The sequence below is a fragment of the Typopeltis vanoorti genome, chromosome 19, assembly GCF_054136105.1.
Source record: "Typopeltis vanoorti isolate ZY-2024b chromosome 19, IOZ_Tvanoo_1.0, whole genome shotgun sequence".
Taxonomy (NCBI): domain Eukaryota; kingdom Metazoa; phylum Arthropoda; class Arachnida; order Uropygi; family Thelyphonidae; genus Typopeltis; species Typopeltis vanoorti.
Window position 1 is genome coordinate 8,024,177 of NC_143567.1, and position 16,283 is coordinate 8,040,459.

A 16,283-nucleotide genomic window follows, 5' to 3' on the forward strand; every position below is an offset into this window, starting at 1 on the left:
GAATGTTATTAAGCCTGATGACCCTGACACGGTCTACATTGACTCCTGAACAATCGGCAGTTGTTCGCTTAACCGATCCTTCTATTCAAGAAGAAGAAAAAAAAAAAATATATATATATATATAAAATCCACGCAAGAGGGCGTTGCTATACCGACCTTGCGAAAGCACACACTCATATGTATGTCAGTAGGGTAAGACATGTAGATAACTTTCGCAGAGCTCGTGATGCGACACGCTGACCGTTCCTTAGACCAACCGAAATACGTGGAAGGAGTGTAAGTTAGCCAGATCCGAAAGGCGCGCGCCTCAATGAACCACCCGCACCCACAGCATGCAATATGTATGTGTGTGAACTCGCAGAAACATGAACGGAGTTGCGAAATCGCTGACGCACTTTCGACTTCCTGTCCTGGTGAATGGATGTGCATCGGATATTAATCGTGACTAGACCAGAGAACAACCAACGCAACCCGAGACACCCAACCAACCCCCCCCCTCCTCTCCCCATTTCTCAGCTGCAACGGAATACTAAACGAACGTCCGAGACCTTCAAAACCTTTCATTGTGTTGGCGATCCAGCCATGCAACATCTACAGGTGAGTGAATCCCTTCGTGTGTTTCGCTAACTTCGATTCTGTGTGGTGTTACGGCAGCACTCGGGCTTCCGATTTACATTGATCAGTTCATTATTAGTTAAAGTTTAATACAGTGATGGCTTGCTAAGTACTATGCAGAATCAAAGTTACTTAGACAAAATTTCTCTCTTAATATTTTAATTTTACTATTTTATCATCTCTTTATTCTTATAAAGTATTTTTTGTTCTTGTTTCAACTCAATCGTAAGCATGCTAAGTATACAAATATTATCCGATCTTATGGAAAAAACATTCCATAAATTAACTATATGAAGAATTGTTGCTGATGAGAAATGACTGTTTGATATGTGCGCTTCATCTAAGGATCACGTGAGTTAATTATCAAGGAAAACAGATAAAGTCAAACACATTCTTAGCTTCCTGTCCTTGGGACTACTATTGTTGCTGTTCACTGTTCGTTCATACACGTGCAACTCATTTCCGTGATGAGCTAATCAATTATACTTAACATAGTATCATTAATATGTTGCTCGGCTATTTGAACATCGAGAATTCAGACCACAAGCCATCTGGTGGGGAATACCTGAAGCTTCAATACTGTCCAGTGCTTCGTGAATAGAAAAATCCCTCATCTCGTGAAGTATCACGTGCAAATAAGCAATCACCTCAGCGTATTATAAAAAAAGGCTCTAGTTTTCAATTAGTTAATAAACTATTCATCGCAGACATTATACGAAATTATTTGAGATGCACGAGTGAGGGTTAGTCCACGTTTCCAGATTAATAACTGCACCGTCGTGTTTAGTGGCATCTTTTCGCTGTTCTCTTCCGTGGCGTCTGACGTTTACTTTTTTTCTTTTCGCTTTCGCGGCGTTGCGATGCGCGAGATTGGCGGAACTTTTTACTTCAAGGCCGGATGAAACAAAAATACTATAATTGAGTACCTGCACATCATAATTAGCCCACAGCAGAATTTAATGTAATAGAATTAAGATTTCGATTAGTTCATTTTTTAGTTATTTCTTTTCTTCGTGGACTTTTTTTAAAAGAAAATTCTTAAGTCATCTGAAAAATAATTGCTTTTCGTTGTAAGCGGGTAGTTGAGTACACGGTGCTTTATGGGAAATAATGATCTTAACCGGAAGTATATCAACTGAGCATGTTCATGACGTCATTAGAAAAAAAAATATATATATATATATATAAAAAAACTTCTGAACAGGAATTCGCTGACATATTTATCACAATGACCTACGGGAAAAAGCGACGTAGTGAAATGATGGATCAATTTTCACTTTCTTGCTGAATCACATCTGGTGGAACGAGAAAACAAATTAAAGGAGGGGAAAGTTGTGGGTTTTTCCCTTCGCGTGCGACGAGAAGGATGTTTCATGCAGGAACCATCGCATAATTGACTGCAAAATTAAAAGATCGCTGCTCGAACGGCAACTAATTTTTCAATGGATTAAATAATTCAGCGGAACAGAATTCACGGGGGAGAATTTAAGATTCCCAAAAATACCCACCAGAGAATGGAAGAGAAAAGAACAAAACAAAACAGTCACATAAAAATACCAAGTATAGATTTTAAACTAAGTTTTTCTAGTCCAGATGAACTTGTTTCATCAATCATAAATAAAATGGCAGCCTACGGTTGATCCCCGAGCAAGTTTTTGCACTGCGATGGCATTCGGTGTAATGGGGGCGTTCGATTCTTGATATTACTCCAACGAAATCGCTTGCTGGATTCTAGTCTCAACATTTAGAGACTTTCCCAATTCACAAATGCAAAGTCAGAGTAAAGAATATTAGCGAGAGATCATAATAGAGGGTAGATAGATAGAAGAAACTTCAAAGCATTTTTTTTTAAAAGCTTAATTAAGAAAATGCCAATTTGGAGATATTCATTGAATGGAATTATTTCAGCTTGAGCCTTCTCAATCTAGTTTCATTTAGCGAACTTATCGAAAGCATTTTAGAAAACCATACTGAGCGAATTAAAAAAAAAGTAAATAAAACAAGCCTGAAAATATATACAAAAACGGAAAATGGAGACTAAATCGTGCGTGGTAGTAAATAGCACGAGTGACGATTGTCGTCTAGCACAACAGATGTCACTTAATGAAGACCGCTGCTGTCAGGTATCAGTAATTCCTTGAAATCTATGTGGAGGCTTGGGGCTGACGCTGAGGGGAAATGCGCTATGATTTATTATTAGTACCACAGGCAAGTACAGAAATGCAGGCTTCGAAAACTCCTTTTCATGGTGTGTAAAAAATTAAAACGCTGGAGGAGAAGCTCCATCCAGAGGTGGTCTTCTATAAGCGGTTTTCCTAGGTTTTTTTAAATATCATAGATGCTTTTATTTAATTTACTAATTTTTCATTACTAATGTGCTCAGCATTTAATGTACATCTTAATACGGTGTTATCTCTGACACCATAATCAGTAGCATTTCATATTTTCCCTTTTCTTCATCTATTTCTGATCTACTTTTTTCCTCTTCTTGCTTTTTTTTTCAGATTCAAACTTATTCTAATAATTTTTTCTCTACAATTATAATGCTCAATGAGTGCTATTTTTGGCAGTAGTGTAGTATGTTTTTATTTTTTTCTTTCTTCATAAATTTCCAGATTTTCTGTCAGATGCAATTACCCTGATTACCTTGATAGACTTGTGTTTCACTCAGGATTTCTCCATGAGTGCAGCTCGCAAAGATGCCTCCAACGATTTCGATCCTCTCTCTTCCATGTTATACCCATAGATTTCACTAGTGGATCCTCCGAGCTTGTAGGTGGTCTTCCTGGTTTTCTCTTTATTCTTGGTTGCCAGTTCAGTATTCTATATGTCCATCTGTTATTGTTGAGTCCGGATATGTGACCTGCCCATCTCATCTTGCTTTCGTATACTGCAGTTACCACATCTTTTATGCCTGATCTCTTTCTTAGTTCCGTGTTTCCAACATGTTCCATTCTGCTGATGTTACAAATCCTGCGTTCTATTGCACGCTGAGTTATTCTGAGAGTCTCTTCTTCTTTTCTTGTCGTGTTCCATCTTTCTGATCCATATGTGAGTGATGGAAGAATGTCACTATTAAATAGTTTTGCCTTCGCAGAGACGTCAAGATTTGGATCAGTAAGTGTTTCTTTTAGTCTGTTGAATGATAGCCATGCAGCTTTCTTTCTTTTTGCTAGTTCTTCAGATAAATCGTTCTTCATTTTTATTGTTTGTCCTAAGTACTTGTATGAGTCAACTTGTTCTATAGGGATGTTATTAATACATAGGTGACTGTCACTTATGTAGATGTTTTGGATCCATTTTGTTTTTTCTAGATTCATTTCTAAGCCTATCTTACTGCTGTTTGTGTATACTTTTTCACCCATTTCCTGTAGGTCTTTTGGGTTGTGGGATGTCAGTTCTAGATCATCGGCAAACATAAGAATTTGTAGCTTTTCACCATCCATGCTTATTCCTCCGTTTAGGTCTATTTTTGCGGAATGTATTCTAAAGTGCTGGTAAATAGATTTGGGGAGATCACATCGCCTTGGCGAACCCCTCTCTTTATATCTATAATTATAAGTTGATCAAATAGGGTTATTTGTGTGTGCTCTGATTTTTGTTAATTTCTTTTATCATGTGGACATAAGTAGGATCAACATTTATTTCCAGTAAGACACTGATGACTGCATTGTGTTCTATGGTATCAAATGCTTTTTCTAAAATCAATAAAGAGGAAACAGAGTGATTCGGTGATATGATCTATTGGGGAGAAGCCTTTTCTGAATCCTGCCTGCTCTCTACTGGAGTTATCTTCGAGAGTGTTTTGGATTCTGTTCAGTATTACTCTGTTCATGATTTTATATATGTGAGATAGACAGATTGGACGATAGTTTTTTTATGTTCCCTTTTTTGAATAGAAGTATAGTTTTTGAGGTTTTCCATTCCTCTGGAATCTTTCTTTCTTTGAAGTACCACGTGAATCTGGCATCCAAGGCTTTGAAAATAATTGGTCCCCCTTGTTGGATTTCTTCAGCCTTAACATAATCAAGTCCTGAGGCTTTTCTTTTACTCATTTTCTTAAGGGCATGTTCTATTTCTTCTGGAAGTACATCTGGTATATTGCTTGGTTTTGGAATGATAGTTTCTGAAACTTGGCACTTAGTTGCATAGAGATCATTCTAAAAATTCTGCACAATTTCTTCTATTCTTTTTCTATTCGTATGTTTTTCTCCATTTTGATCCTGTAGAGCAGATGGAATTGACTGTTTAAAATTTAAGTCTTTCTCTATTTTTTTCAGGCTGGTTTTTGCCTACACTGCTTCTCTTAGTTTTTGTATCCTGAAAGCTTTGTAGTCTTTGGAATTCTTTTCCTTAGTAACTTACAGATAATTTTGTATTCTAGAAAATTTCTAAAGATTTCTTCAAATGTAATGCATTACACAATTCCAATATCTTTCGTAGTGAATTTCTTTACTACTTTATTATTAACTGCATCGTTTGCGTATTAGTTTTACATAAGATCGCATGGTTTATATTTTTTCAAGCCACTTATTTCTCCGAGCTGCTTCCTATACGTAAAATATCTTAAATCCCTTCTGGATGCAGTTACAGGAAAGTTACACGGCCTGCATAGGATCGTTTTGGTATTGCTCATATGATGCTAGTCTTTTGATCCTGTGTTCTTCGTTAATCCTTTGTATTAAAGGTTCAGTTGAAAGCAAGACTCAGAGGGATATCTCGACCCACGCTATTACTCACTTTCATTGGCATATTATAACCATTGTTAAGTCTTCTTATGCCCCAGCTTTCTGAGCATTTTTTGTTTTGTTTTCTTGTGTAAATTACCTTTTATAGTAACTATCTGGTCGGACAGAACGGTCTTCTGGAATTTCATATAGTTGAAATGGATAAAATCACTTTAAATTATATTTTAACTATCTTTAGAATACTGTATATATCTTATAATAGTATAGCGATGTTAAAATCAATATTAGAATAAAGCGCTAATTTCTTTCGTAAAAAGCAAGATTTCCATCAAATTTACTAGAGATAAGTAGCGGCCGGTGAAAATTTTAAGTGGGGGCGCTGCATATACAAAATTTTTTAAAAAAAATTCTTTTTTTTTTCTAATCAGTAACCAATTTATTAATAAATAAATTTACATATTAAAAAATTGCTTTATTAAAAATATTTCACCCGAACAAACACCAATAATAAAAGTTTCGTATCTCACAGAAATAACGTGCGCAAGCATACGATACACTGCCCAAACGAGCAGTGTTGGATTGACTTGTAACGTGCAATCACAAGCGCAAACGAATATCGGCGAGTCTGGCTGCAATTGGCCGAACGTAATAATTCCAACACTGCGTTAGATCGCAGTGCTTTTGTTTCGTAATCTTAAGTGTTAATCGAACAATTCCAATTATTAACTATTCAATCAATGTCGAAACATAAGCTGTAATCTTTAATATGTTGTATTGCATTTATATAATGTTGTAAGCATTTTTATTATTTATAAACACAAACGAAATTTAATTTTTTCATTTTTTCCTTGGGGGTGCTGCAGTGTTAGAGTGCTTATATACGAGCCGCCACTGCTAGAGATCATGAAATGTTAATAACAAGCGTTTCACGGGCATTGCTCTGTGCATTATCGTCTACTCTCTGTTGATGTTATTCGTAATTTGTTCAGAAAATAGTGCAGTGTACACTAATAATTCAGATTAGCAGAATTCAGAGATCTGGTTCAAAACGCACACGGCAGCATGTCAGGATAATAGTACGATCGATGACCGCCAAACGTTGCCAAAGTCTGAGTACGAGGGTAGATTTTCTCTGAGCAACCGGCTATGCAGAGACAAGTTCTCTCGGTTATGGCTGCTGGTACGGATTTGAATCCTTTTCATTTTAAAATCCGTACCACTGGTACGCTTTGATCCCTTCTAGCGCTATGCACACGCACGTGAATCAATACATATATAACAAAACTGATATATATAGCAATATATGGTACCCTGAACCGGCACTGAGAAAAATCTGACCGTATTTGACATGTTATTATTATCGTTAGACACTTTCAAGGAGTAAACTCATCGAGAGAGGGGCACCTGCTCCACAACTCTCCCTCCGCCACTCAATCCACAATCACAAACATCCATGCCCACGGCGGGATTCGAACCCCCAGCCTTTTGGCTAGAGAGCAGATACGCCTATGAAGTCAACTTATTTCTGTGCTAATTCTACAAATATGAATCCATCTGTCTTGAGTGGATGATGAATTTTATCGCCGAGTGTTCCACAGCCTGAAATGACTTTCAAATGTTAACAAAAAAAAAAAAAAAATACTCGGCCCACCAACAATGTCTTATAGGTTTACAAAAACCTTCCTTGGGTGGAAGTCACATAAAAAAAGTTTTTTTTCTTAAGAAAAGAAGTCTGTTTCTACAGCAGCAAATAAAATAAAATAGACCTCAGAATATACACGCAGTAATTTAATTATCATTAGTAACACGAGATTACGGCTGCCGGATTCTTGTACCACCTTTCGTCTAATCAGGTCAACTAGAAATGCACTCTATTTGCTGTGATGACGAAGGGTGGGATGGATTGCGCAATTTCAACTATCATGCCGGTGTTTGCGCATGAAAGAGCAATGTTTCCGGGAGTAAAAGGACAATGGGGAGAGACTGATTGCCAACGGATTTCAAAACTTAGGAAATGCCAGTTAACAAATAACCGCTTAAAATTCCTGAAAAGATAGTTCCTACTTTTGCTATCACGTGATGTTTGTGTGCTAATTGATCGCATTTTATTTCCCCACATTAGCCAGTATATGCTATTAATGCTGTCTTCATCCATTACGAGCACGAAATATTAGAAATTTGTAGAACATTTTAAAGCAGTGGGCGGACAACAAAGAATTTTCATAAATCGGACACTTTGCTGTAGAGCACAAACACGGAATTTTTTTCCCCCGAGCTACTCCAGATTTTCATTTAAGTGTGATGGTCTCTCACAGTGCGACGAAATTCATCTCCACCTAGGGACATGAGCACATATGTATGTCCGTAATGGAACCCACGACCTGTCGCGGTTGATGTACGTAAGCATCATACAATCAGACCGGCAAAATTATTACGTACTACGAATATTGCTTCACAGTTGCTAAAATGCAGTATTTCCATAACTGCAATCATTGTTGGCACACCTTCGGTCGAATTTTACAGCAGCTCAATTACATATAACACGCGTACTGTTTTACATTTTTATAATACACAGAATGAAAATGTGAGAGGGCTACAGTGCTGCAATCGATGTATGTATTGATTACAGTATTTTGCACCCGCCTCTCATCCTCTAGAAGTTGACAGTTGGTGTCTTATGAAATGTTTAGCTAGATGTACTTTTAAAAGGCATTTGACTTCCATTAACTTTATACAAGCTTTCGTGTCTGCTTTCTATATCAGAATTGCCGATTCTAACAAGCTTTCCACGTTTTTCTTACGACTGCTGCCGATAAGAAAAACGACAGCAATCGTTTTTCTTACGACTGCCGTCTATTAACATATATTTTCTCCTTTTCCTGCTTTTTTTATTTCAATTATCGTGTTTACATCACTTCTCTCGGTGTTTTTTTTTTTTTTATCTTTCGTAACAGTTCACACTCCCTCATTCCAGACCTACCAAAGCAAAGAAAATGCTGCACAGATTCGCAGGTATATTTCACATCCTCGCGAAAACACTTCTCAGAAGAATGACGCCGGTGAGCGGACATTAGTCATCACCACCACATCCGTGTGAATCGAGATGCTGGCCACTGCTTGGACGAGGCAGTTTTCATTGTGAACTATTCGTAGAGAATCCTCGAGTACATCCTGTTGCTTGTTTAAATTTTCCCACGTGTGTGCGGGTCTTAAACGACCGCCATAAAACTAACGCAACGTAGTTTAACCTATTGATCCAGGGACCACCGAAACATCCTTAAATCTCGCGTAGCTTCGTAAGACAAAAGAATAAAACCAACTACGGTAATACTGATGGACTCACTAATTCTGTTAATTAAATTTTTGCAATTAATTTTCTACGTAATTAGCCCTGAAGATCCTAAGAGATCAATTTAGAAAACTATTAATTTCCTCGCTGCCTCTAATCTTATCAGCGTCAAGAAGAGAAATATCTCGTTTCACTCACTTGCTGTGTGCGCGTAGTTTGCGAGTTGAAAGATGTTGCTATCTTAAAGTTTAGGAGTTTTCTAGGCCGAGGTCCTTTGAGGCAATTAGGTTTTCTTAAAAGGTTTCTCTTCTACATGTCAAATAACTGAAACCTACTTCGACGAGACTGGCTGAAAGAGGATCTCTTTCTGTTCCTAAAAACTCTATTATATTATTAATAGGGAAAACGTCTGTTTCTGTACATATATACACACATTATATATATAAGAAAATAATTCTAAATCATGGGATCATACCAGCAGTATAAAACAGAATATTCTAAAACCCCTAATGCACTCAGCAATAAAATAAAATTACTGCGATACGCTAAATCACAGAAATATCTTTTTATCCCAGAATTAGCACAGGATAAGAGAAATTGGCACTTCATTTGGAAATATTAAAAATTCCACATTCTAAAATACATTTAAGATAAACATAACACTTATATTAGTGTTAAAATGTGTATAATCTTTCTATCTAGAATTTTAATTCTGATCAGAATTAGTTCAAATATTAGTTCAAAAAATCCAACGCAAAATGTTGGACTTTTAAATGGCAGACAGATCTGAATTTGATCCACCATTGCTACTCTGCTAGAATGAAACTGTTGAAATCTCTTCCAGAATCAATGTCTTTACTTAAATGGGAATTAACAGATTAAATAAAACTTTTATTTATGTAGGGATTATATATTTCCATACATAACTTCCAGGATTAGAAGTTATTCAGAGTTTGATTATATGCAATCCAGAGTTTCATGGAATGATTCTGTTCAGAATCCATACTCATGTGTACGCAGAAAGGATACGAAACACCCAGAATTAGGAGTTTAGTTCACCACAAAGTAAGTTATTCTGCAGTAAAATATCTGCAGGAATTGAATGTCCAAAACGTCTTCCCCAGTTTCTTTCAATGGTTATCAAATCTGTGTGTTCAAAATTGTTTGAATTTCAGGAACAAAAGTAAGTTGAATGAGCTGAATATGGGAATTTCTAAGCTTGATGTTTTGTCAAAACAAGCATGAAAAAAAAAAATGTGATTCGGATCTTCAGCTAAATTTTCATAGTCGCACGTAATTATGAAATTTTCAACTTTTTTTGCTCTCTAGTCGGTTAATCATCTGTCATTTCGAAGTAGCTGCACTGTCTTTCTACGCTCGAGAATATTGGACGACCATCATGACATTTCGTGACACCAATAATTGTCCAGAATGCAGTTCACTTTCTGTTGAGATTCTTTCCTCTAAATCGACGGAGCCAATTACTGATGTGCAACCTATAGTTCCGTATCCAAGGGTCATTTCAAAAGTTCAAAACAAACATGGGATGGTCTCATAATTTGATTTCGTCAAGTTCTTTTCTCTGTAATTAAACATACCGTCAGCAATCGGAAGGAGTATTTAGAAGATATCTCAGGTCTCTTAGTTTCAAAGATATGGCTAAGTCTTAATTACAAAAATATGGCAATGTTTATTGTTAAAAGCGAAAATTAAATTAATTCAAAACTAAGATTACATATTTCTGCTCGCTTTAATTTATTCTTTGAGTTTATCTCCGATAATTAAAACGGATATACTACTTGGCATTCGACACTAATAGCATATGAAATCTGGGTTCTCTAATGTAATTTAAAAAGGTTCTACACACGCAGACCATCCTGCTTCACACTGTCTTCTCTAGTTAGTAATCAACACATTATTTTTGCCCAACTGAGATTTTCTTCCCACAGTAACTCAATAAAACTTTAATTTTATTACGGAAAGTTTTTTTTATAGAAAGTGCCACAGTCGAAGCCAATAAACATTAAAGTTACGCAAAAAAACTAAAGACAAAGAAAAAAAGAAAAATTGTTAAAGATTATCGCTTCCGTTTTAGGCAAGCATCCAGTTTTAAAAGGGCGGAGTCAGAACGTTAGTCTTAACAGTACTGTTAATTGGAGAAAAAAAGGTAACTCAGATTTTGACAAAATGTCAAAATAAGAAATGCACTATTTTAAAATTCTGCATTACTCAGAAACCATGGTTTAGAAAACGTGAAGGTTTGTCTGTTGTGTCACTTTCTTATCTCAAAGTTCATATAACCAGAGCTAACACTCGCTTTTACTGAAAATATATCACCGCTTCCGTAGTTTTCGCGAGGACACACGAGACAGTTTGTTCTTTAATTGAAGGTCAGTTATCCAGTTTCGTACGGAAAGGAAAGCTCCACCCCCACCCCCTAAAACTCGACTTTTTTCCATCCCGCAAAATAGGAAAATTGGCCGCATAATAGCAAACACAATCCGCAGCGTAAGTTATTCTGCTGTATTCACAACAAACTGAAAGGTAAACTTCTCAAACACCCACATTTTGTTCACTTACGATTATCGTAACGGCAATGGAGGTCTGTCATTGATTTATCCACCATATTGCCCGTAATTTTTTTTTTTATTAAGAAACAAAATCGTCTTGGGGGTGGGATTTGCGAACAAATCAAATGGTTTTACATTTGAAAGCGACAGTAGGCATTGAGTAGATAGCGTCTTCGTACTCCGACCACTAGGTAGTGGGTTCGAATCCACCTCCCCCCCCCCAGAAAGGTGGGAGATTAATTTTATCCCCTGCGCAAGGCCTGAAGTGGCTTGCAAAACAGTTCCCTGTTCAGTCTATAGAGAAGATTTCCTAATCCTTAGCTCATCCACGTTACTAAAAAGGTTTACAAACTTCTCGTGGATACAAACTTCTTTCGCACACGCGCGCAAAATAGTTTCTTTACAATTCATATTTTCTTACCAAAAGCAAACTCGTACTGATAGCTTTTGCTTACTTTAAAACCTCAAGTAAACAAGCACCTTGTAGGATACCTCGTATGAAGTTGTATAGTAAAAGTAATTGGCCTATAAACGCTTCGAAGTTTAATGCAAGGCAAAAAAATTACAACCCTCCCAGTGCGATTTGCAAACACACTTTCTCTTCATCAATATTGATATTAACGAGCGTTTGCCTGATAAATTCCACTTCGAGGGAAATGCGATATTCTTGTAGTCCTAAAAAATTCTTCGAAATTAATTATCCCTATTCAGCGCCACTCAGCTTTTTTATGAATGGTGTTGATCAAACGAACTAAATATTTCAGGCGATTTTAAAGCTACTGACTTAAGGTCGAATAAAATCAAAGTATGCACAAAAATTAAAAACCATCCGTGCTGCATTTGACTTTTTTTTCTCTTTCGTAGTCTTCACGGCCTAAGCAGATTTAGAGCAAAGTAGGTAGGGCTTAACAAGTTTATGTAAATGATATTTACTTCATTGCACGATCTCCACACATCAAAGTGCAAATCAATACAGCCAGCAAAAACCAACCTGGCAAACAAATCATGACGGGCAGCGTCTACCGAACAACTTTCGGCAAGCTCTCTGCACATACCGCGTCGCCATCATTGAAATTCCCTACCAAAGAAACAAAGTAATTAAGTTCACATGCGAGTCATCCGCTCACTCCGTAATCTTGGCACGGCCGCTAGTAAGACGAAAACGCTAATCAGACGATGAATAAAACATGAGGAGAGTTAACGAAGTCCTTTTCATCCTCTCTTGTCCTAGGATAGAACTGCACGGGGTCTGGGGGAGGGGGGGGGCTCACGGCGCGCACGAGCACACACACTGCTCTAATTTTCTTAAGACTCCCCGATGCTTGGGTGCACGTTTCTTGTTTAAGAAACTCATAAATTAAGTAAACTAGGTCGCTGTCCTTCGTATTCGGTGACCTTCGCAAGTAAGTCACGCTCATCTAAAAAGTCTAATTGGCTAGTCTGATTACTGCCGTGATATTAACCGCAAGTGAAGGTAATAATAGCACGTGTGCGCATAAACCTTGAGGAAGCATGTTTTGATCATTTAATGAAAGTTTATGATGGAGACTTCGACTCTATAATGAGATTATAATAAAAGGGATATTGTGAAGGCCTTATCGTCTGCTTACCGAGATTAAGCTGGATTTTGCAGACGCGTGCGTGTGTGTGGACAACTATTAATTTAATGTTGGGAACTGCGGCATTCAGAAAACAGCAGTTATCTTTTGTGTTTTCGCATAAATTTTAGGGAAGTTTAAAACAAATAAAAAGCTTGACCGAAAAAAATACGACCACGAATTAAAATGATAATGAATGGAATAGGAAAGGGATAAAAGTCAGTATTTTAGTATCCGCATAATGAGTTTGATGTTTCGTAGAAAGAGGACAAAGCAAAAATTAGCATGACAAAATGATAAGAATATTCTCTTTCAATCTTATTAAATTAGTCTATTTTCCAACAAAAGAACGCGAGATTTGTACTTCACTTCCAAGTATGGGAGCAACTTTTTCGTGCCATTCATGTTCGCGAATGAAAATACATTTCCAAGCTGCGCCTCAAACTTGTGCTTAAATAAGATAGCAGCTTGCAATCAGCATCTAAAAGCAGATGACAGAGTATCACACGCTGTCATCAGCAAAATGTGGATGTTTGCAAACTTAATGGCGGTACGTCACTTAATTTCAAGAATAGGTAGCGGAACGGCTTTGAAATTCGCTCAACAAATCCATCTGCTAGCTGCGATACCGCGTTGTGAGCAGTCAAACAGTTGCATAACTATTTGCAAAAATACAAACAAGAGCACGCGTTTGCTTAGGAGGCAACGGATCGTAACTGCCTGCAAAGAAAATAGTTTGAAATAAGAGAAATTCAGTGATTCCTGGAAGATTAAGTTATTTTGAGATTTTCTGGGACTAGGGGCGAATGCTGGTCTTGAAATTCACGCTTGCTCTTGTTATCATTCAAGGAGTGAGAGGTGTGATTGAAGTCTGATTAGCGGAATAATGAATTACTTACCATTTAAAACTATGTATTTAGAAATGTATGTACATTTAATCATACAAATACAACATTTATTTTACAAATGATATTTTATATATTTCAATTTAGCTACTTGAATACAAATTCTACCCTACGGTTCTTCTTTATGAACTGGTCAATAACATCGTCATAAAAAGTTGGTTGTAACTTAATTTTCTCAAGCAACACGCACACTTGTAAAGGCTGCAGCTCACTGGCTACAGCTACTTTGATTGCCTATGGCCTGTGTTTAAGCAACAGAGTGAGACGACGTGAAATGGCTATGCGCACGCATGAAATCATAGTGCTCCTGCGAGGACTTGGAAGCTCCCACAACCGAGCAAGCCAAGGTAGCTTTGACTAGACGAGCAAGCATCGGCCTTCGATATACAACGCAAAGCTCAATTATTGCCGTGCAAACTTAAGACGTCTTCTGTCTGCAAAAATAAAAGCCTAAATGGAATGCTTATAAATGCATGCATTTATTAACAAATAAATAGTACTTCTTTCTCAATTAATGAGCTTGCGCAGCAAGCATGGAGAATTCGCCCCTGTCTGGGATGCTTTCACTGTGTCTGATACCAGCCTGGCTTGTTAATTCTTGAGATAAAAAATGCCAGATGTCAAAACGAAACATGACACTATCGTTTCGAAATAATTTTACAAAACTGCAGAAGACACACCTACTGACACTGCTGAGCACAATCTTCGTATCTATTAGATATACTAACATAAAACTATTACATATACTAACCTAGGAAACGAATTAGTCTATAAATGTATAAACATACAGAATTCATTATTTGCATTTTGAACATATTCAGTTAGCAAAAATTCGATTTGCATTTAATTTGAACGAAGAATTTAAAATTTCAATAACAATTTTGTATTCCACTATTTTTCGTAGCCCTTTCCTTTAATGAAAAAAAAAAAAAAAAAAACCATGAAATTCCTCGAGATAATAATAGATTCTCTAAATTGCGTGACCGGTTAGTAATCAATATTTCTTTCCTGTTGTCACAATTACAGACAACAGGAGACATTATTAGCAAACTCGAGACATTCACGATTGTTCGTAGGCGACCTTCTGGCACAACTAAGCATTGTAAACAGGAAGTGTCGAGGTTAAACCAATTTTCCGATTAAGTTCCTCGCTCAATGCAAAAATTACTTGCAGAGATGCGAAGTAGTCTACGACCACGGACTGTTTCGAATTACTGTTCTTTCACTGTTTCATTAGAGGCGAGTGGCGACTATTCTAGTTCTAACTCGGGAGATTATGTTACGGTCAAATCAAGGAAACAAAAAGATTTAAGGAAATGCTGGCCGAAATATCAGGAGAAAATAAACAAACTAAACACGAAAATAAACAGGGAAGCGTGGTGCATTTATTAGAGTGAGTGGAATATTAAATAAGCCATAAGGAAAAGCAGAGCATAAAATTACAGAAAACTAAACACAAAATTTAAAAGGAAAAAAAAAGGGAAGAATAAATGATGAAAGGTAATAACAGGCAAAGGTGCAAATTGATAATTCTGGTACATGTTAAAGTACGTGGTTCCTCAAAGAACAACGCTCTTTGTGGAGCCATGTATTTTTTTTTATTCGAAATATTTCTTTTCAATTTGTTGCTTTTAAAATCGCAGTAACAAATCTTGTTAATGACAGTTCGAAGTGACGAGTTTATTTTGAGTAAACATGTACGGAGCAAGTCGTGTGGCTCTTTAAACATCAATTCTTTTATCTCTTCTAATCTGCATCCAACATTTTCGGGGCACTTTTTGAGAATATTTTGAGTATATGATAAAACGCGTTGCACGTTTGTTAAACTGTGGCAATGGGATGGGCAAGGAGTGAACACTGAATCTCCTGCATTCTTAAGGCGTTGCAGCACCTCGTCTTAAAAACTTACTCCTTAAAAGCTGATGAAGGGTCGTGGTAACTAAGCAATTAAACATGCTTTACAAATTACTTGACGTCCCCTCCCTCCCTTATGTGCTAACGAATTCAGCTGGAAGTGTTTAAAAAAAAAAACCACAAAGTTATACACTGAAGGAACTATACAAGATCATGTAGAGCAGGATTTCTCAAATATGCTCACGGTGGGATTCGAACACATAATCTGTTGGTTGGAGGGCGAGTATGCTATCCACTCAGCCAACCAAGCAGGCTACGTATAATTGACAACAAAACGCTGGGACTAATTGATCAAAATCAATAATCCATACCACCACTGTATCATGCGGTTGATGGTGGTTACGAGTTCCTAACAATAGTTAGGAAACCCGCAGCGTTGATCACGTAATAAAATAGTATTATTAAGCAATCACCACAATATTCGTTTATCTACTAAAAATAAGGAACATGAAATATTAATTTTGAGAAGAATTCCAGTTTCCCTCCTCCCCTAGAAAAGAAACTGGATAGATCACCTTGCACGAGGGTGTACAGATAAAAATAATACAGAGCCAAGGTATTTCCCGTTAACTTTTGTCCAAGCACTTTCTTTTTTCGTACTTATCCTACTTATAAAAGCATGTGACATCTTTTTTGACACCAGACAAATCTTTTTGTTTCGGTAACTGAAATCAGTTTAAGTAATTAATGTATTTCCGAGATGT

At 36.9% G+C, this 16,283-nt stretch overlaps 1 protein-coding gene across 1 annotated transcript in view; it reads left to right on the top strand.

The window, feature by feature from the left end:
• The first annotated feature begins 244 nt into the window (after positions 1–244).
• LOC150095837 (protein spaetzle 3-like) overlaps positions 245–16,283 on the top strand; it is a 62,899-nt gene continuing 46,860 nt past the window's right edge. The window contains exon 1 of the mRNA XM_090408981.1: positions 245–597. Within this exon, the coding sequence (XP_090265107.1) occupies positions 418–597 (180 nt within the window). The 5' untranslated portion in view covers positions 245–417. The remainder of the gene's footprint in view (positions 598–16,283) is intronic.